The sequence below is a fragment of the Macrotis lagotis genome, chromosome 5, assembly GCF_037893015.1.
Source record: "Macrotis lagotis isolate mMagLag1 chromosome 5, bilby.v1.9.chrom.fasta, whole genome shotgun sequence".
In the NCBI taxonomy this organism is placed as follows: domain Eukaryota; kingdom Metazoa; phylum Chordata; class Mammalia; order Peramelemorphia; family Peramelidae; genus Macrotis; species Macrotis lagotis.
This window is the reverse complement of record NC_133662.1, coordinates 243,309,936-243,331,499: the sequence shown is the minus strand read 5'-3', so window position 1 is coordinate 243,331,499 and position 21,564 is coordinate 243,309,936. Positions and strand designations below refer to the sequence as shown.

The 21,564-nt window shown below is 45.0% G+C and overlaps 1 protein-coding gene across 2 annotated transcripts; it reads right to left on the bottom strand.

Annotated features, from left to right (window-relative positions):
- Positions 1-571: 571 nt before the first annotated feature.
- SERPINF2 (serpin family F member 2) lies at positions 572-21,557 on the bottom strand. 2 transcript variants are annotated; one of them, XM_074189190.1, is made up of 9 exons: positions 21,472-21,557; positions 18,338-18,407; positions 17,484-17,564; positions 13,944-14,244; positions 12,620-12,763; positions 12,091-12,294; positions 8,706-8,848; positions 3,454-3,658; positions 572-2,113 (listed from the first exon to the last, which is right to left on the bottom strand). In XM_074189190.1, exons 1-9 carry the CDS (start codon positions 21,540-21,542, stop codon positions 1,698-1,700), a joined length of 1,635 nt encoding a protein of 544 aa, XP_074045291.1. In that variant the 5' UTR covers positions 21,543-21,557; the 3' UTR covers positions 572-1,697. The 2 variants fall into 2 exon arrangements, with proteins under 2 accessions (XP_074045291.1, XP_074045292.1); XM_074189191.1 differs by lacking the exon at positions 21,472-21,557 and adding an exon at positions 20,292-20,371.
- Between the last annotated feature and the right edge of the window lie 7 nt (positions 21,558-21,564).

The window sequence follows — 21,564 nt, the reverse complement described above, 5'->3', positions numbered from 1 at the left end:
GAATGGGGCAAAGGGTTGGGTTTTGTCACAAGCCTTGTATTGGATCCTTGGGTTTACAAGGGTAGCCTCACTGCTGGTACTGTGGGAAGTAGGGAAGGGGTGTTGAGTGAGCTCAGGATCAGTGAATGTCAGTTCACTGATTTGGGGTTCTGATTTATATAATTTTGGGGGAATTCTGGGTAACCTAGACCTTGGAGATAGTTGAAACTACTTAGTTTGTGTCGCATAATTTCTGTTTTAGAGGGTTTGAGAAGTCATGGAATTCAGAGAAAATGTTTAATCTGTGGATTTGTCTCATGTTGCTCATAGGATCTCCTAGTTCTCCTTATGTGTTGATCCTTGGATACACCCACCCACCCACCCACCCCCAGCACCTCCATCCTGGCCATTTCTCAGAAAGTTTTTCTAGCTAATTCTACCTCACTAGCAAGTGTCCACTTCCATGGCTGAGGAGAAGGAAGGGTGAAAATCCTTCCCATCCAGTCCCATTTCACCTTTACTTGTAATAAGGCCTTGTTACCTTTTCCTCCTACCCTTTATGCTCCATCATTCATCCCTTTTCCCAAGGCTCCCCAGCCAGTGACATCAGACCAGCCTGGCCAATTCATTCTTTATTATTCAGATGACCTAAAAATCACTAGAAAAACTTTACAAAATAAGCCTCCAACCACCCTCCCTGCCCACTACAAGTGGTACTCAGAGGAGAGAAGGAGAGGCAATCTGGTGACTTTGGAATCCTTGGGGATGATTGGAGATCAGGCAAGGTGAGGAGGGTCAAGCTAGGGTTGCTGTGGGATTGGAAGAAGAACCACTAGGTCAATGAGGGTCTTCTTGTTCGGGATTTTATCTTGATATTTCTATCAACTCTGGAAACATTAGAGCAAGATGGGACCTTAGGGATTATCTAGTCTATCCCTCTTTATGTAACCTTTCCAAAGTCATACAGAAGAGCCAGGACTAAAACTCATTCAAATACCGGTGGTCCATGAAACCTTGGGCAAGTCTTTCTCTTGGGATGTTACGTTAAATGATCTCTAAGGTCTCTTCTAACTACAAATGTAGGATCTGTGATTCTAACGAACCAGTTGCCATCTTTCTTCTCTCACTGCCCCTGCCAATAACCAACCTTTTCCTCAGAGTAAAGTGATTCTGTTCCACTCACACTGTAGGATTTGTCCTATCTTATACTGCCACAAGGGTCACCAAGCAGTTTCTGCTTCCTCCCTTTCCACCTCTGTACCCTTTCCTCCTCTGTCAGAATAATTGTAAACTGTGAAGTACTGTACTTTCTTTTGAGAATGACCTTTGTCATTGACAAATTAGTGTGCAGGCCCCAGAAAAGAGAAATGTTCCCAGTCCTTTTGCAAAGGTTAACACAGGATTAACACAGGTTAGCACAGGTTAACACAGACCAACCCCCCCCCCCCCCACACTCTTGACAACCTCCCACCCCGATTCCAACATTATCCCAAGGAGAAGGGAGGGGAATGGGATCTTCTCGTCTTCTCCTCCCCTGCCCCACTTAATCTCTACTCTTGATCCCAAACCCCTCCCCTGGCACCAGTGCCCCATTCCCTATTGGCAGCCTGGTTATAAACAGTCACAAGAAGTCAGAGTCCCTGCCCCAAACCCAACCTCAGAGGGGCAATCAAGGCTGGACAAGAGGGCACAGGATGCTGCCACAACCCCGCCTGCCTTCACTTGGGGTTCTGGACTTCAGGGTAATCATCTTCCTCCTGGGGGGCAGAGAATTTCAAGTTGGGCCCAAAGAACTTGTCTTTCCCAGAGAAGTACTTCTGTCCTGGGAAGAAATCCTTATTATCAGGGGCATCCCGTTGTTCCTTGATCTCTTTTTGCCCACTGGGATTGGGGTTTTTGATACTGCCCACAAAGAGTGGAAAGTGGGTGTTATCATTGAAGATGAAGAAGAGGAAGGGCCGGTTCAGGTTGATGGAGAAGTGGGACATGCGGGACATGACCACACTAGTGGCAGCAGATGCCTCCACCCCAGCTTCATCCAGTTCAAGGGTGGCCCGGTGTTGGACGCTGGATACCACGAGGTTCTTCTCTGAGATTCCACTGAGGTCTGGTGCATGGAATAGCTCTTGGAGACCTGTCCAAAGGCAGCGGGAAGTGGTCACTACTATGAGACACCCTAGCCCTCCCTTCCTGGACCCTTGATCCCAAAGGGGAAACCTGGCCCATCTACCAGTCTGATTCTACAGTCTGAGGTCCAGGGCCCAGCCCTGTGACTGGACTTCTCCCTCTGCCTTGATAGAAATGTCCACCCTCATAGCTCAAGATTTCCTTAAGCTTCCAGACCCCCTTATGGCTCCTGGCTCCATTTTCCAATTTGGCAATTTTATTGCTATTATTGTTGCTGACTTGATAACTATTTGAATATGACTGGTTTTCTTTATAATTCAAAATATTCCTGTATGTGTTTAAAACCATAATTCTGAATAGGGGTCCATAGGCTTCCCTAGACTGTAAAAGTGCCCTAGGAACCCTTTGGATAAAAGTGAGACAATATCTGTAAAACCCTTAACACAGTCCCTGGAAATTAGTGGGTGCTGTGTAAATAATTATTTCTTTCCTCCCTGCGATCAAAAAATAGATAAGAACTCCTAACCAAGAGTAGCCCTCTCTTTTCACTGAGGAAGCACCTGGGACGAGAAAGGGGAAGTGGTTTGACCAACATGATGCAGTGAGTCAGAAACAGACCGGAGGCTGAGAAGCAAGGGGAACCGACTCCCACCCTCTTCAATCACCTCTTCCCCCACCGTCTGCCAGATTCACAATCCTTGTGCATGAAAATATAAGGTAGCAGATACATAAAGAGGTAGGCAGAGGCTGGACTTGGATCCAGGAAAATCCAGATTCAGATCCTGCCTCGGACATGTGAACCATGGGACACAGCTTTGCTGGGCCTCAGTTTCACTCTCTGTGGGACCAGAGGACCTTGAAGGTCCCTTCCAGTTCTAAAGCTATACTCCAACCTCAATTGGAGTCTTCATTTTACCCATGTAATCTTGAACAAGTACATTTAATCTTTCTGCTCTCAGTTCCCTCATCTGGAAAACAAAGGGGTTGAACTAGATGACCTTTATGATTTCCAGCTCTAAATCTAGGCTTCTCAGATCCCTAGTAGGCCAAGATAATGGGAACAGATCTAAGGGTTTGGGCCATGACTGTCTTCGGAATGGACTGGGGCAGCTAGGTAGTGCAGTGGATAGAGCACCAGCCCTGGAGTCAGGAGGACCTGAATTTAAATCTGACCTCAGACACTTAATAATTGCCTAGCCGTGTGGCCTTGGGCAAATCACTTAACCCCATTGCCTTAAATAAAAATAAAAATAAAAAAAGGAATGGACTAAGAAGACCTGGACACATATTCTGTTGCTCCCCACCCCCATGGAGCTCTTTTCCTTGCCCCAATTCTAGAGGTCTTACCCAACTGGCTAAGGGTTGAGACCAGATCCATCTGGTGATCCAGGTTCAGCTTGGGGAGCATCACCTCTGTAGGCCTCTCCTTCATGAACGGCTGGTGCAAGGCAGCCCCACTGAGGTTGCCCAGCACCTGGGAGGCATTCCACTCAAACTGGCTGGGGACTACAGCCACAAAACTCATGTTGTTCTTGAAAGGAAACTGAGCTACCTGGGAGAGAAGCAAAGCAGAAAGTATGGTCAAGAGCTCTGGGTGAAATATAAGGAGATTTTGGGTCTGAGGTGATGTGAAAAGCACAGAGCCAAGAATAAAGGGAGCCAGATGCTAGGCCCTTGGACTCACCAAGTGACTGGTGTATATCTGACTCTCCAACTAAGGTTCTAGATAACCTGGAATCTCAACCTCAGGGGTCATCAAGAACAAAGCCATGCCTGAATCAGACCCAACCTGTGTCCTCACTATAATCTCACTGACATGTAGTGATTGATCTAGCCTCTGCTGGAAGACAGTAAGTAGCTCCTCATTTTCTACCCCCTGGTCATCTCCTTGCCACCTGTCTTTTCAATTTGTATTTTCAGTACTTAGCATAATGTTTAGGCCAAAGTAAGTATTAATAAATGATTTTTATTCGTTCATTCAATCATAGATAGCTATAGGGATGGACCTGGAGTCAGGAAGATCTAAGCTCAAATCTGATCTCAGACTTATTTGCTGTATGACCCTGGCTCTGCCTGACTCAGTTTCCTCAACTGTAAAATGAAAATAATAGCACCCATCTCACAAAACTGTTGAGTGGATGATATGAGATAAAGCACTTGGCACAACGCCCAGCAGGTATAATTGTTCAACCATTTTTCAGTCATGTCTGAATCTCCATGATCCCATTTAGTGTTTTCTTGGAAGAGATACTGGAGGAGTTTGTCATTTCCTTCTCCAGCTCATTTGATAGATGAGGAAACTGAGGCAAACAGGGTTAAGTGATTTGTCCAGGAACACATGGCTAATAGCTTGCCACTTTCATTTCCATCTCCCTTGACAGATGAGGAAACTGAGGCAAATAGGATGAAATGTCTTGCCCAGGGTCACACAGCAAGTAGTTTGCCATTTCTATTTCCAATTCATTTTTACAGATGAGGAAACTGAGGTAAACAGGGTGAAATGTCTTGTCCAGGATCACATATCTAGTAGTTTTTGAGTCTGGACTTGAACTCAGGTCTTCCTTACTCCAGGTCCAGTGCTCTGTCCACTGCACCACCCAGCTGTCTCAACTGAGTCTTTAAAAATGCATATTTTCAGGGGGCAGCTAAGTACACAGTGAATAGAGCACAGACCCTGGAGTGAGGAGGACTTGAGTTCAAATCCTATCTCAGACACTTAATTGCCTAGCTGTGTGACCTTGGGCAAGTCACTCAACCCCATTGCCTTAAATAAATTTTTTTAAAATGCATATTTTTCTTTATTCAAAAGGAAAACACCTACCACCTCTGGAGTTGTCTCATTGGGACAATCCTTCTAATTAGCACAATCTTTCCTTTCCAGTCTCTATCTGACTCTCAGAGGTGTCTAGCTCTGCCCTCTTTTGCCAGGCAGAACAAGGCTAATCTCTCATCCACACAATCCCCCTTTGGTTTTTGAAGCCTTGGCCCTGCCTGGCCTCCAGGCCTCTCCCTGGCCCCCGTTGGTTCCCTCTGGATGTGCCCCAGCTTGTTACCCATGAAAAGCTTAATTAATTAACTTCTTAACCTTATATTTCCAGCATATATTAATAGGAGAGATACCTATTAAGTCTCTGTTTAATTGAATTAGACTTTTACTTCCTCATGTGTGGTAAGGCTACTGGACTCCATGCTATGGAAGGAAAGAGTCTAGGCCTGGTTCACTGAGCATGGAATCATAGGACCTGAAATGGAATCCTAACTCTGACACTTAGTCACCTTGGGCATATTACAACCTCCCTGGCCTCATTTTACCCACTTTATTAAAGGAAGGTGGTGAGTGAGGTGTTCTCTGAGGTCCCTGCCTTTCCAGACTTAAAAATTATATGATCTGCAAAGTTATATAATTGGGTTCTAAAAAAAAGTCAAGGATCCCCTCACAAATGCCGGGCTGCTGCTCAGGAGACCCTCATTTCTGGTGCTTCGGGAAACCCCAGCAGATGGGAAGAAAAGACCTAAAAGAGAAAGTCAATGGACAAGAAGAGGAAGGGAGAGTAGAGAGTATCATTTTCTCTAAGGTTTTTTTACAAATACAGAGTATGGCACTATGCACCACCAGGGTAGAGAATAAAAAACTGACCTCAGTTCTGAAAGATCTGGGTTCAAGTCCCACCACTGAATGAAACTGGGTAAATCCCCCTCCCTGCCAGTGTTCCTGGTAACTTTTCAAGAAGGTAAGCTGCAGGGCAGGTGCTGACCCACCCAGGTGGGGAGATGTTGCTCATCTGGGATTTCCCTAGCATCGGGAATCCCAGATCTGGTCCCTATCTGTCTGTGACTCCAAGTCTAGTACTCCTTCCTTCCAAATGGAGAGTGGATGAAAAAAATCAAGACAAGATAAGTTCCAGAAATTATGGGAATTAAGGACAAATTTAGCAAAATGGAAATGAAATAGAACAATTGAATTAAAAAAAAGAAAATAAAGAGCTGAGATTTTGCAAAAAAGACCAATAACATTGATAAACCTTCAGTAAATATAATCAGTCAGAAGAGAGAGGAAAACCAAATTGCAGCAGCGAGAAGCAGAAGACAGTGAATGAGCAATGCTGAGGTTAAAAGTCAAATGATAGAAATAGCAACAAATTCTATTAGAGATAACAATGATAGAGATAGAGATATACAACATTATAAGAATTTATGGGATGTATCCAAAGCAGAACTTGGGGGCAAATTGGTTTCCCTGAAGGCTGATATTAATGAGAGAGAAAAAGAGAAAATTAATGAGTTGAGCTGGCTATTTTAAAAATTAGAAAATGAGTTTGGAGAATAAAGGAGAGAGGAAGGAGCAGGGAATTTTGTGAGAGGAAGCTGGTTGAACAGAAAAAAAATCTTTGTATCAAATATCTAAGGGTTTGCTATTCAAGACAAATGAATAAACCTCTAAGACCAATAACCATTGCCCTAATAGATAAAAAAAAAAAGTCAAAGATATGAGCAAATAGTTCTCAAAAGGACTGCAAAGTATTCACAACCACAGGAAAAAAATGCTCCAAATTACTAATAGTAAAAGAAATGCAAATCAAAACATCTCTTGAGATTTCACCCCCTGCACAGTCAATTAGCAAAAATGATAAAAAATGACAACAGTTAATGTTGGAGGAATTGTGAGAAGACAAGCACTCTAATATATTGTTGGTGATGCTGTGAAATGATATGAGTGTTTTGGAAAGCAATTTGGATTTATGCAAAGGAAATTACTAAAATGTTCATACCCTTTGAATCAGAGACTCCATCACTGGGCTTGTATCTCAAGGAAACCAACAATAAGAAAAAAATTCTTATCTTTGGCAAAATATTTATAATAATATTTTTGTGACTGCTAAGAATTGGAAACAGGGGAATGACTTGGGGTGGCTAGGTGGATAGAGCATCGGCCTTGAAGTCAGGAGTCCCTAAGTTCAAATCCAACCTCAGACACTTAATAATTACCTAGCTGTGTGGCCTTGGGCAAGTCACTTAACCCCATTGCCTAGCCAAAAAAAAAAAAAGGGGGAATGACTAAACAAACTATGGTACATGAATGTAATGGTATATGATTGTGCTGTGAGAAATGACATGTGACTTTTTAAAATTTGTTTTCTTTCACATGATTTTTCCTTTTAGTTCTGATTCTTCTCTCACGACATGACCAATATGGAAATATGTTAAGCATAATTGTACATAAAAAATTATGTGTGGGATGAATACAGAGAAGCATGGAAAGATGAATATAAATCGAAAAGTGACAGAAGCAGAACCAAGAAAAGAATATACACAGTGACTACACAACACAAATGGAGAGAACAACTCACTCCAGAAAATCAAAAGTAAATGTAACCACACTAGGAGATCAAGACGAACTAGAATGAACAGATATGAGAAGACAGTTCCAAGATACCCCTTGATAGAGGCTTTCAGACTTTTTTTCTTCCTTTCTAAAAACTACAATTTATCTCATGGGATACATCTTATGGGATGTAAGAAACAGAAGGTATCAATAAAAAACATTTTTAAAAAGAGTCAAAGGGAGCAAGTTGGCTGATTGCCAAGTCAAGGGGAAGGCTGGGTACTACTCCTGAGGCGTCTCAGTCTCAGTGACTAAGTTAAAATGGATTTGAGTACTTGAATCTTTTCCTATATCCTAAAGAGATCAAAACTTGAGAGAAAAGATCTATGAATTCAAAAATATTTATGGTATAGCAGCTATTTTTTGTGGTGGCAAAAAAAAATGGAAGGCACTCCCAATCTTTGGAAAATAGCTGAATTAATACGGGACAGTGATGGAAAACTGGTTTGTGCCATAAGATGTGGCTTCAGAGAAGTTTGGAAAGACATGTACAAACTACACAGAATGGAGTAGAACCAAAAGAATAATTTACATGGAAACAATTTTGCAAAGACAAACAACTCTGAAAGACTTAAGAACTCTTATCAATACAATAACCACCCATGATTCCCAAAGACCCAAGATGAAGCCTGCTCCCATCCTCCTACAGGAGAGGTGATAGGTTCAAGGTGCATCATGACACAAACATTTTCGAAAAAGGACAATGTGGGGGCAGCTAGGTGGAGCAGTGGATAGAGCACCAGCCCTGGAGTCAGGAGTACCTGAATTCAAATCCAACCTCAGACACTTAATAATTACCTAGCTGTGTGACCTTGGGCAAGCTGCTAAATCCCATTGCCTTGCAAAAAAAAAAAACTAAAAAAAAAAAGGACAGAAAAAGGCCAATATGGGTAATTTGTTTTACTTGATTGTGTAGTATTTATTACAAGGGTTTTCTTTTTCTTTCCTTTCCTTTTCTTTTTCAATGGATGGAATGTGGAGAGCAGAAAAAAATAAATTTAAAAAATTAAGTTTTTAAAATAAAACCAAACACTTACCCCTCGTTCTGGAAAAGACATAACAGAGCCTGCCCGCATTTCAACCTCTGCAGGGCTCTGGATATCTTTTTCCATCCTCATGTGTCCAGGCTCCCAGAGCCCAGGGCTCCTCAAGAAAAGGAAATCCAGGCTAACCTGGCATGAGGTTCTTAGCTTCCCCTCTCCCTTGTATCACTCACCAACACATCTGCCTGTTCCAACAAGAACCAGCGCAGAGGGTATTTCTTGGCCTTCATCATTACCACAGGGACCACATACTTCTCATCCAGATGAAAAACATCAGTCTTGGTCAGGCTAGGATCAAACTTGGTCTTCCAGAAACCTGCAGTTAAGCAAAATGAAGGAGCTATTAAGGCTGGTTTGGTCTCTTTGAAAGGACCACAAGGTTGGGACTCAGGAGACAAGTTGCAAGGTTTACATTTAACTCCCTGGAGGAATTTGAGTAAATCACTTACCGTCTCTGGGCCTCAGTTTCCTTCTCTGTAAAATGAGAGGGATTAGACTAAAGGGTCTTAAGTTTGCACAGCCTCATTCTACAGCACTTCCCAATAGCCATTCTCTTGCCAAATCTAGAGCCTAGCCCCACAATATCTCCTGAATGTGTTCCCTTCCCTTCCCTTCATCTCCACTCACACCCAGACCTCCATTCACACCTAATTTTGCCCTTCATTATCTCTCTCTCTTGGACTATTGAAGGAGTCTCCCAATCAAGTCTCCCTGCCTGAGTTTTTGCCCTTTCTAGTCCATCTTCTGCATAGTTGCCAAAGTCCAAGTCTGATCATATCACCCCTATTTCTCTAGGGTGAATGTTTGACATGCAATCTGCCTTTCAGATCAACCTTGGAAGATGCATTATCAACAATCCAGGCAAACTGACTTTCTTACTTGCACTCCCTTTTGACATCTCCCACCTCTTGGTCTTTGCATCACCTATCTTTCCCCTGTATCTGGAAGTCACTTCCCACTCCTGACTCTTAAAATCCTTGATCCCCTTCCAAGTTGCTATCACCTCGATGTAATTCCTTTTTATATTTTACATACAAGGGCTATCTTATATGTATATAACAAAGTTTCTCCCAGTCAGATACAAATCTCCTGAGGGAACTTGTTTGTTTGAGGATCTCTAGTGCGTGGCATATTTTTGTAAAAATTTAGACTGGAAAAAATAATTTAGATTGGATCTGTGATTTCCTTGTTCTAGGGCAGAGCCATCGAACTCCTGAGTGCAGCCTCAACTAGATTCAAATATAATTGGGAATTGTTTAACAAAATAAAAACTACATCAAAAAGGTACATCTGTGGTTTTCCAAGTTTTCTAGCATATGGGGCAGATAATAGGCCCCTGGAGTCAGGAAGACCTGAGTTCAACTTCAGCCTCAGACACTTTCCAGCTGTGTGACCCTGGGCAAGTCCCTTCACCTTGTTTGCCTTGGTTTCCTCATCTGCAAAATAAGCTGGAGAAGGAAATGATTAAACCACTCCAGTATCTTTGTCAAGAAAACCCCAAATGGGGTCAGACCTGACTGAAATGAGTAAACAACCACAACATCAATGTGCAGGCCAAGGGTCCCTTTCTATTTCAGATGGACACCATCGATCTAAGAAACTCCCAGTGAGATAACAATCCCTTGAATGCAGGAGAGAGACCAAAAGACTAACCCAGGGTCATTTAATCAATCTACATTAGAAGCCAGAAGTGAGGCTTAAATTAGACCTTCCTAATCCAGTCAGTTTTCTATCTACAAAGTCATGGCCCTAATCACCTGATGCAAATTAATTAATACTAGCTAATTAACAAAGTGGCACTTTAATCAATATTGATTCAATTAATCACTGAATCAACCAGTAGTTATTAAGCACCTACTATGTGTACCTTCTAGGGACTCAGATTACAAAGATAAAATTGAAATACTCCCAAAAGCTTAGTTGTCCCAGAGGAGACAATAAGGAAATGTATATGCATGTATTATATAATATACTATGTTATATTTATATATAATATTATTTATATTTATATTATATATTTTTATATCTCTCTATATAAAATGTGTGTACACACACACATATATATGGATATATATATATATATATATATGGATATGGATATGAAGATGTGAATGTGGATGTATACACAGTATAACTGTAAAGAGAAAAATGAAAGTACATTCAAAGTAGTTAGACACAAGTTATTTAAGGAAGGATGCTATCAGGTAAGAGGGATCAGGAAAGGCTGCCTGGGACTTGATTTGCATCTTGAAGAGAAGAGAGTAATTCTGGGAGGTGAAGGTGAGAAGGAAGGTACCAAGAAAGGTACTACAAGTTAAAAGGCACAAAGAAGGTAGCTGGCAGAGTGGAGAGGTCAGTTTGACTGGATGGTGGGTATAGGAGGGAGGAATAATGCCCAGTGAAGTTGAAATGATGAATAGAGGCCAGGTTGGGAAGGGTCGTAAAAGCTAAAGGGAGGAATTATTGTTTTCTCCTCAATCCTTAAGACATCCCTGGAGCCAAGTAAGGGAGTGAAGTGATCAGATATGAACTTAAGAAAAATTATTTTGTCAGCAGTGTTGAAGGTGAAATGGAATAAGGAGAGAACTGAGGCAGGGGGGCCTACAATATTTCAGACAAGAGGTAACAGTTCCTTCATTTAGAGTGGCAACTCTATGAGTAGAGAGAACAGGTCAGAATCAACAGAGGAGGGAGAAATAGAAAGATTAGGCTATGCAAAGAGTTGAAGAGTTTAGGTAAAAATTAGGATTGGGGCAGTGAGGTGGCACAGTGGATAGAGCACTTGGTCTGGAATCAGGAAGACCTGAGTTCAAATCCAGACTCAAACACCAGCTTTAAGATCCTGAATAAGTCATTTAACCTTGATTGCTCCCAGGGAAGTTTGGAAGAAAGGTTTAGAGGAAAAGATAAGGAGGACAGAGTGATTTTGAGATGTTGATGGAACATCTAGTTTGGAGTATCTGGGAGGCAACTGGTAATTTGGCCTGACTGGTGGTGGATATTTAGATCTATGAATCAGCTGCCTTGAGATGATCATTGAAACCATGAGAACTGATGAGGTCACTAAGAGAGAAGGGCAGAGCCTTGGGGAACACTCACAGTTTCTGATGACTCTTTTATGGGTGAAGGTCCATCAGAGCTAACAATTTATGGAAGTCTCTTCCCCCATGCCCCACCCCAGACTAAAAAGGGTTCAACCAGGCAGGAGATAGAGCTGGACTAGGGTCAGGACTCTGGGGATGCTGGGTATGGCCAACTGGCCTTTTTTCACAAACGATGAATATCTTCTCTAGCCAGTCTCTTTCTCTGGAAGCTAGGATTCTCCCATTTCCTACCATCTTCCCAAGGTGCTAAGTTCTTCTGTGGCCACATTTTCTAGGGGCCTCCACCTCCTCCCAGGTCTTCTGACCCAAATACACAGCTGGCCCCATCTAATTCCCATCTGGCCTTGTAGGTCCAGCCTTCTGGGGGCTCCCAGAGCATCAGTGAATGAGAGAGGGGCAATGGAGTAGAATAAACACGATTGGGGAGGCAGTATTTGGCAACTTTGACTCCTACCTTGAAAATACACAGCATTAAGGAGAAGCATCACTGTGTTTGCTGGGAGTTCCGACAAGAAGTTCTCAATCTTCCCCTCCGTGGCCTCTTTCACCCATTGATTGATGATCTGAAGGTCATCTTTCTCATTGCCTTTGAGGATTGCAGGCTTTGAACCAAAAAATCTCTCTGACTGCTCCAGGAATTCCTGTCTGACTGGGAAGCCTACAGAGAGAAACCAGATAGAGCCACGTTCAAGGTCAGCCTTGGAAAGATGGTTGAATTTGGAACCAGGGAAATCCTAGCTCTGCCCCTTACTAGTATGAACTGCTGCCAAGAGCCCTGAACTCCAAGTAAAGTTTAAAAAAAACCTGGATTTGAACACTACCTTACTGGCTGAATGTCTGTGGGTGAATTGATAAACCTCTCTGGGTCTCCTTTTCTTAAAATGAAGATAAATTCTCTCTCTCTCCTGGGGTGTGTGAGGGAAGAATTTTACCCCCTTTAAGCTGGGCAGCAGGTAGGAGTCGATCCCATCAAGCACACACACCTTTTTCCAGATACATCCTGGCGGCCATCCGCAGGGCTGTGCCACCCAACTCCCGGCGGACACCGTTGAGCGTCTGGTGCAGGCAAGACACTGACTCCACACGTAGGACCTTTTGCAGTTGCTGGACCGTCCTGGTCCTGGCTCCTGGAGAACACGCCGGCTGTGGTCCCATTGGGGGTATCACCAGGCTGGCACACCCCCCACCCACATCCAAATACAAACTCACCCACACCCCAACTTTGCAACCAGCACCAGATAGTGCCCCACTCAAAAAGAAGGGGCCATTAAGGAACTCTTATTCAGAAAAGCCCCTCTTGATTCACCCCTTCATGCCTTTGTTTCTGCCTGATATGTCCTCCCTCTTTTCCTTGAACTCCCCCCAAAACCCTCCCTGAAGCCCAGCTATATCCCAGGATCAATTCCATTGGCCCATACTTTCTGAATTGGAAAGGCTGCCTTCTGAGGTCCTCGTGTTATTTTTGTGTGTCTCCTCTATGAGACCATAGCCACTTTGAGGGCTGTCCTTGACTTGTTTCCCACATAGTACTGAGTACACAGTAGACATCAATAAATGCACCATTAATTTAACAGAGAAGATGGTTCTGTCCCTGAACCACCTGGCACAATGTTGAGTACACAAAAGGCACCCAATAAATGCACCATTAATTTAACAGAGAGGATGGTTCTGTTCTCAGCCCACCCAGTATAATACTGAGTACACAGTAGGCACTCAATAAATGCATCATTAATTTAACAGAGAGGATGGTTTGGTTCTGTCCGTGGTCCACCTGGAATAATCGAGTACACAGAAGGCATTCAATAAATGCGCCACTAATTTCACAGAGAGAATGCTTCTGTCTTCAGCCCATCTAGCATAGTACTGAGTACAGAGTAGGCACTCAATAAATGCACCATTAATTTAATAAAGAGGATGATTCTGTTCTCAGCCCACCCAGGACAGTACTGAATACACAGTAGGCACTCAATAAATGCACCATTAATTTAGCAGAGAGGATGGTTCTGTCCTCAATCCTTTTCTGATGAGACCCTCACCCTGACATTCTAGGAGGGGCCTCACCTCATGTGTAGCCAGCATCAGAGGCAGCTGGGAAATTCAGGTATTTCCTACTAATTCCTACTAGACTGGGATGAGAGTCCTGGCTCCATTCCTAATTTACTGTGAGACCTTGGACAACTCAATCCCTGACCCTCAAGTTTCCTCCTCTGCAGGAAGAGGGAGTTGGACTGGCCAACCTGCGGAACCTCCCAGCTTTCCCATTCCAGGACGCTACCCCTTCAGTGGGCAAAGGGTCGGCCCAGTTACCTAGTTCAAGATGATATAACGCTAGAGCAACACTGAGGGGTGACAGAACCACATTGGGCCTCGTGGATTTCTGCAGAACTTCGGTGAACAGGTCCAAAGTGAACTCCATCATGGCATCAGCCAGCTTGTGGGTCTGCTCTGCTGAGGGGGTCTCCTGGCATCTGACCTCCTCTTTCTGTCCAGCCTCCCCAGAGGGCTCCAGGCAGCTGTCCAGCCTTGGGAAGGGAGCACCCCCAGGAAAGTTCAAAGCCCCAGAGTTTGGGGGCGGTTCCGTGAAACCCACGGGTGTCCTCTCTGAATCCTGGTGGGGAAAAGAGTCAGGAAATGAAAAAGCAAGTCATGGCCTTCTGTTTCCTCCTAACATGATGCATTTTACTAAGGAGAGAACGTGGCTTAGGGACCATAGACTTGAGGCTCTGTCATTTATAGTATGACCTTAAGCAAATCATCCTCCTCTGGAAAAGGAAGGAGGTTGGACAGATGATCTCCGAGGTCTCTTTTAGTTCTAGAGCTATGATTCTCCTTCTTCTTCTTCTTCTTCTTCTTCTTCTTCTTCTTCTTCTTCTTCTTCTTCTCCTTCTCATTTTTTTGGCAAGGCAAGGGGGTTAAGTGACTTGCCCAAGGTTACACAGCTAGGTAATTATTAAGTGTCTGAGGCCACATTTGAACTCAGGTCCTCCTGACTCCAGGGCCAGTGCTCTATCTACTGCACTACCTAGCTGCCCCTAGAGCTATAATTCTAAATCAATGGGGATCCCAAAAAACAGTACAGAGCACATAAAAAGTATTAATAATTGAATAACCAAATGTGGGACTTTATGAGATGATGAAGAAAGTGAAGGAAAGTGGTACCTTCCTTCCTAGAGGAGCAGAGATGTGGAGATGAGAGGCAGCCTGCCACCACAGACCTCTTCATGACCAAATCTCTTGGCCTTTTTTTTTTCAGTTCTCCCCCTTTTTGACCTCTCCGTAGCTTTTGGCACCCCTTTCTTCTAGACAAGCTTCTCATTTATCCAGATACTGCTCTTCCCTGGGTCTCCTCCTACCTCCTTGACCTTTCCTTCTCTCTTTTTTTAAACTTTAAAAATTTTTTTATTTATTTAAGGCAATAGGGTTAAGTGACTTGCCCAAGGTTACACTTAGGCAAATGTTAAGTGTTTGAGGTTGGATTTGAACTCAGATCCTCCTGATTCCAAGGCCAGTGTTCTATCCACTGTGCCACCTAACTGCCCCCCTTTCCTTCTCTTTTGCAGGATCTCCATCCAAGTCATACCTGCTAGTGGTGAGTGTCCCATAGGGTCTTTTCTGGGCTCCCTTCCCCTCACTCTCTGTTTTATTTCGTTTGATGATCTCATCAGCTCCCATGAATTCAATTTTCTTTCTTTTGCTGTGGTTCTCAAATCTACTTACCCAGCCCTGACCTCTCCTGATCTCCATTCTTGTATTTCCAACTGCCTCTTAGATATCTCAGATGGCACACCCTGAAGATGTCTCAAATTTAAACATGTCCAACACTGAATTCATTCTTCTCCCAAACCCTCCTCTCTTCCTATCTTGCCCATGATTGTTGAGGGTGCCATTATCTTGTCTTCTCTTATCCTTCCAAATCTTGTTTGTCCACACCTGTGGTATCTAGCCTATACTTCCCCTGATGCTAGCATTACCAGGGCTCAGGACCTTCTCTTGATTGATTGATTCACCCTGGCTTATATCTCTCTCACTCCAATTCATCCTCTACTCAGTTATCAAATGATCCATATGGGTCCCTCAAATGATCCTCCTTGATACATTTGGAATCTCACTAGTCCTTAAAATCCCCTTATTTCCCCTTCTCTCTGGACCTTGGCAATTGGCTCTCAATTCCGATCTCTGAACCTCCTGATGGGTCTTACCCCCTCCTGTCTCACCATGCCTCCTCTTTCTAGGCTGGGTGCCTCCCACCCCTTAGGAAACAGAACCATAGCATCCTCTTAGGATAGTGGATTAAGAACTGGAAGGAAGCTCAGAAACCATCTAGTCCATAGATGAGGAAACTGAGGTCTGAGGAGTGGGTCATACAGGTAATAAATGTCACTGGCAGGATACAAGCCATAGCAGCTGAAATCTGAAGCTCCGGAAGGGACTTCAGAGGCTGCATATGAAGAAACTAAGACATTAAAAGGGGAAGTGACTTGCTCAAAGTCACAATGCATGTACTAAGTGGCAGAGCCCAGGCCTGTGGCTTATTTAGGGAGAAACAAAGAGGTATTTGGGGACCACTTCGGATCAATCCCTTGATAGCAGGGTTTGAAGAATAAGATGTTTCCAGAGCTATCCCCCTGATTTCATTCCCTCCTCCATCCTTCCTTTATGCTAATTCTTCTGCCTCTTCAGAACTGCTGTCCCCTTTGCCTTTGCCCCATCATGACTCTGATAATAGTGGAATAGAAAAGGAAACTGATAAATAATGTCTATGGCAATGATGCCAATTACTGGGAAGGCTTGACTATTAAGATTCCATACTTTATTATGAATTACATCCCAAGGTTCTGTCCAGGGGGCTTTTTTTTTCTCTTCTCTCTCTCTCTCTGTCTCACTCTGTCTCTTTTCTCTCTCATTTACTTCTGTATCTGTTTCTCCTATTTCTCTCTCTCTCTCTCTCTCTCTCTCTCTCTCTCTCTCTCTCTCTCTCTCTCTCTCTCTCTCTCTCCCCCCTCTCCCTCTCCCTCCCTCCCTCCTTCCCACCACCATTCTCTTAGTGATCTTATTAATTCTCTTGAGTTTAATTATCAATTCTATGCCAATGACTATCAAATTCATATCTCCAGCTGCCTATTGGATATCTCCACCTGGATGCCCCATTTCAAAATCAACATGTCCCTAAGGGAACCAATTATCTTTCCCCCAATCCCATTTTATGGTTTTAAATGCTTCACATTCTGGCTTAGCCTACTAATGAAGGCTGATTACACATCAGTCCCCCCTCACTAATTTGGCATTGAGCCCCACTGCCCCACCTGCTGTTGCCTCTATAGGGCAGTGTTTCTCCTGTAATCTATAACCCACATGCCTTTGCGTTGGCTGGTTGTCCTCCCAGCCCCAGAATCCTCTCCATCCTCAACTCTAACTCTTGGAGTCCTAGGACCCCTTTCCTCAAGACCCATCTCCAACTCAGTTGTTAGTCTCCTCCCCCAGTCCCACCCAAACCACTCTGTAGAATCACTTTATTTGGTGAAGATCTCATAATTACTTTATCTGTGAACATGAATCTTCCAGGAGATTACAAACATCCTGAGAGCAGGCACTTTTGGTTTATTGCGTTTTGTCTTTCATTACTTTACCCCCCCCCCCAGCCTAGAGCAGTTACTAGGGAAGACAAGGTGGGGGGACCTCCCTGGTGCTACTCCAATCATTTGCTTGCTCATGGTTGCAGAATGCCCTAGATCCACCCTGAAACTCTGCCCATGACCTCCCATGATGGGTGAACACTCCCAGGTCTGACCCAAAGCTTGATTCCTTATTCCCTCTGCCTTATTCTTCTCACCACTGGACTCCTATTACCTGGTTGTCTGACTTGAGGAGGAGATGCAAGGGTACTCTCTCCTGTTTCTGCTCCTCCATAAGGGCATCATAGACTGGCTCCTAGAATGGAATAGAATAGTATTGAGAGACTGCCTCCTTTCAGAAAACCCAGTCTCCACTCCTCTGGATCTGGAGCTACAGGATGTTTTCTTTCCTCAACTTTCCTCTGCTCCGAGGTGAGGGCTCCAGCCTGGAACAGATGCGTCCACACAGTACCCATCCCCCATCCCCCTTTGATAAGGTCTACTCCTTCCTGGTAGGAAGTCCTCCATCATTTTCATAAGCCTGAGACCCATGGTATTCACAGGAGGAAAATAGTTGGCAAGGCATCACCTATCTCCCAACCCTCCCACAACCCTAGAACCCTTTCCAAAGAGTCCTTTCCAAAGAGCTACGATGACCAGGACTGGGAAGTCTTCAGAGATCTCTCTCTCTCTCTCTCTCTCTCTCTCTCTCTCTCTCTCTCTCTCTCTCTCTCCTCTCTCTCTCTCTCCTCTCTCTCTCTCTCTCTCTCTCTTTCTCTCTCTCTCTCTCTCTCTCTCTCTCTCTCTCTCCTCTCTCTCTCTCTCTCTCTGTTTTCTCTCTCTCTCTCCCCCCTCTCTCTCCTCTCTCTCTGTTCTCTCTCTCTCTCCCTCTCTCTCTCATCTCTCTCTCTCCTGTCTCTCTCCTCTCTCTCTCTCTCTCTCTCTCTCTCTCTCTCTCTCTCTCTCTCTCTCTCTCTCTCTCACTCTCTCCCTCTCTCTCTCCATGCTTTCTCTGTTTCTCTCTCTTTCCCCCACCCTATGCCTATTCCCCCACCTCCCAAAGGGACCTTGCTATTCTGCCCTCCTTACCAATAAACAGGATCTAGGCAGGACAGATAGGCTAAGCAGCAGCAAGATCCAGATTGGCGGTGCCATGGTCCTGGAACAGGGGAAAGAATTAGCTAACCATCCTTACCTCTGGGAATCCCATTCTTTCACACTGCCCTTCCATTTCCCCCCGGGGCAGCTCTTTCAAGAAGGCTGGGGGGCAGTTGGTGATGGGGGGGCAGCTAGTGGCAAAGTGGATAGAGCACTGGCTCTAGAGTCAGGGAGACCTGAATTCAAATTTGACCAGACACTTAATAATGACCTATGACCTTGGACAAGTCACTTAACCCCATTGCCTTGCAAAAAAAAAAAAAACAACTGGAGGACTGAACACATCCAAATGGGGAAAAAAATGCCAGTCCACAGGATCTGAATGTATACTACATCCACTTTTTAAAAACTTCTCTTCTGTTTTTCCTTATTTCAGGATTTTCCTTCTTTTCCCTTAGTTCTAATTTCTACACAAAATGATTAACACGTAAATATGTTAAGCCCAAATGTACATGTACAACTTTTACCAGACTATTGGTGCCATGAGGAGGGGGAGGGAAGGGAAAGTGGTAGAAAAAATGTGTAATTTATAAATTTGTAAATGGATAAATGTTGAAAAACTACCATAACATGTAACTGGAAAAATAAAATTTTAATTTTAGTAATCAATTAAAAATCAGCTTTAAAAAAAAGAAACTCAAGGACCACTGTGACCTCCTGGTCATCATTGGGCATGAGCTTTTGCCTGTCAGTCAGTGGTGGGAAGTTGCTGTACGGTTTACAAAGCACATTCTACTGTCTGTCTCATTTGATCCTCAAAAACGTAGGGATGCTATTATTATTATTATTATTATTATTATCCCCATTTTCCACTTGAGGAACCCAAGTGACTTGTCTAAGGTCATGCATCTCTGATGTGTCTGGGGCCAGAGTGGTCTTCCTGACTCCCATTAGTTCTGCCTCCCCCTTTATCCAGCTGGTACATAAGGGAACTAACCCGATGCCTTCCTACTTGAGTTCCTATCATCATTATGCAATAGTTAACTAGTCAACAGAAAGGATATATGGGTACCATTCCCTCCCACATAGTAAGAGGATTTTGGGGGGCAGGCGGTGACCAGAAGTGACTTAGACCAAGGCCATTTCCTTAGTCCTACACTCTTAGGGTGGACACCCTTATGTAAAGGGAGGGGGCAGTAGAGAGAAATTCCTGCCCATTTCCAGGAACCCATGGGGTCCCTCCTCCACCCTTGCGAGGAACCCTGGCTGCAGGCCCAGAGCAATTGAGGTTGTGAAAGGCCTAGGAGATAAGGAGGAGTGGACTCATTTCCCCATTGTCTCTGTCCACCCCCACCCGCAGGCCTACTCTAGCCTCTTCTGTTCCCACCATAGGTCCCCCATGTGCCTCCTCACCCCCAGTCAAGAGAATGGGGCCCGTTTAAGCTCTCCCCTGGTGTGGCGCTCTCCAGACCCCTGGTCTCCGGCAAGAAAGTCGGGACCCTCAAAATGACCTCAGCCTCAGACCCCCAGCCACTCTTCCCTGAGAGACACACACCAGCCCCAGGGTTAGAGCAGAGATCTCTGGTGCCACTGCTCCCCTCCCAAGGGTCCTTCCACCCCACCCAAGGGAGTAAAGTCAAGCTGGGAGTTCCCCTAAGGGAGAGTCCTCACAAAGTCAGGCCTGGAGTCAGTTGATATGATATGAGATACAACAGGAGCCTCAGTTGTGTAGGCCTGGCCAAGTGACCACCTCCCGGCCCTTAGTTTTCTGGGGTTGGGGCTGGGGGGTTCTCTGAGCCCTTCCAGCCCTGGACCAGCTCATTCAGGGTTTCTCTCCCATCAGCTCAAGTCCCTGCCCCAGAATCCCTTCTCTGGCCCAGATTCTGCATGGGCTCCCTGGGGGATCTGCAACCCAACCCCCCACCCTTCATCCCTACCCACTTACCTTGTCAGGCTCCTGGCTGTTGTGGACGATGTGTCCACTTTGACACTGTCCTGGGCTCTGGCCCCAACTCCTGCCCTACCCAACCCTCCCACCCTGACCTTTGAACTCAGCCCCTTTCCAGATTTCTCTCCCTTTCAGCAAATATTGACCGACACATCCATTTAAACATTTGTGTAGAGGTCAGGCCTCCTTTCTTGTTTAGTTTTCTGGTCTCCTCCTCCCCACCCCCCACCCTCCAGTTTGAGGCCCAAATGGGACCGGATAAGACCCAAGGAGAGACCCATGTCTGCAAGGGTCAGCATGTAGAGGGAACCAGGCAGCAGGACCCGGGGCAAAGACTGTGTGACCTGGCCCAAGGAGCATCATGAAATACAGCATGGTCTTCCACAAAGAGCGCTGGCCTGGCACAGCCAGGAGTCCTCTGGGAAGCCAATGGTGTGACCTTGGGCAAGTCCCAAACTCTACAGAGGAAGGGGCTGGACCCTGGTCCAAAACCCTGCCCTAGACCAACGGGGATGAAGCCTAACCCTGTCACCCCAAGGAGCCAGCACATGCTGCCTGTCTGGGGTCCTGCAATCACCTCTTTCTGAAGAAGTTCAAACTAGTGGCTTCCTTCTAGCCCGGGAGACAGACCCATAGTGACCCAGGGACTTTGGTCAGGAGGGATCCCTGGCCTGAGCTACATGGGGGACCCGAGGGATGGGCCCAGGCCCCCACAGACATGAGGGGCAAGAGGATGGACCTTCAGTGACCTTACTCCACACACAGAACCTTCCATTTGTGCCAATTTGCGCTATCTCCTCCATGAGAAGGGGTGTTTCTGGAGGGGGTCTCCAGGGTTTAACTATGTTGAATGGATGCTCATTAATTCACAAGTTAGGATTTTTCTGTCTCCTCCTTTCTCCAGTGGGGACAGACCCCTCCTAGGAAAATCCAGTCATGTCCACATCCTCCTTTCTTCTAACCTGGTCCCTTGTTTTCTAACTCGTCTGTCAACACGAATGCTTTGAGGGCTTCCCATAGGCTCAAGGCTGATATACCCTGGACCTTGCAAGGTAAAACCAAATGACTCAATCCCTCTCCATGGGTGGGTGGATGAGTGGAGCTCTGGGCTCCTATGGCTCCCAGTCCCTGGAGCCAATACTGCTTGACCCACCGGGATGTTGGGCTCTCCACTCACCCTCCAGGAGTCCGGCAGACAAAACAAGGAGGAGGCCACAGAGAGTCGGTCTTTAAGGAAGGACACCCCATCCTTTTCTAATGGAGGCTCGGA

What these genes read in the sequence shown, in the direction of transcription:
- SERPINF2 (XM_074189190.1), bottom strand. Translation starts at nt 21,542, where the DNA reads ATGGGGTGTCCTTCCTTAAAGACCGACTCTCTGTGGCCTCCTCCTTGT. An exon ending in GTCTGCCGGACTCCTGGAGG is followed by an intron (nt 18,408 to 21,471) that starts GTGAGTGGAGAG and finishes CCCCTGTTCCAG; the next exon opens with GACCATGGCACCGCCAATCT. An exon ending in TGGAACAGGCAGATGTGTTG is followed by an intron (nt 3,659 to 8,705) that starts GTGAGTGATACA and finishes CTTCTCTCCCAG; the next exon opens with GTAGCTCAGTTTCCTTTCAA.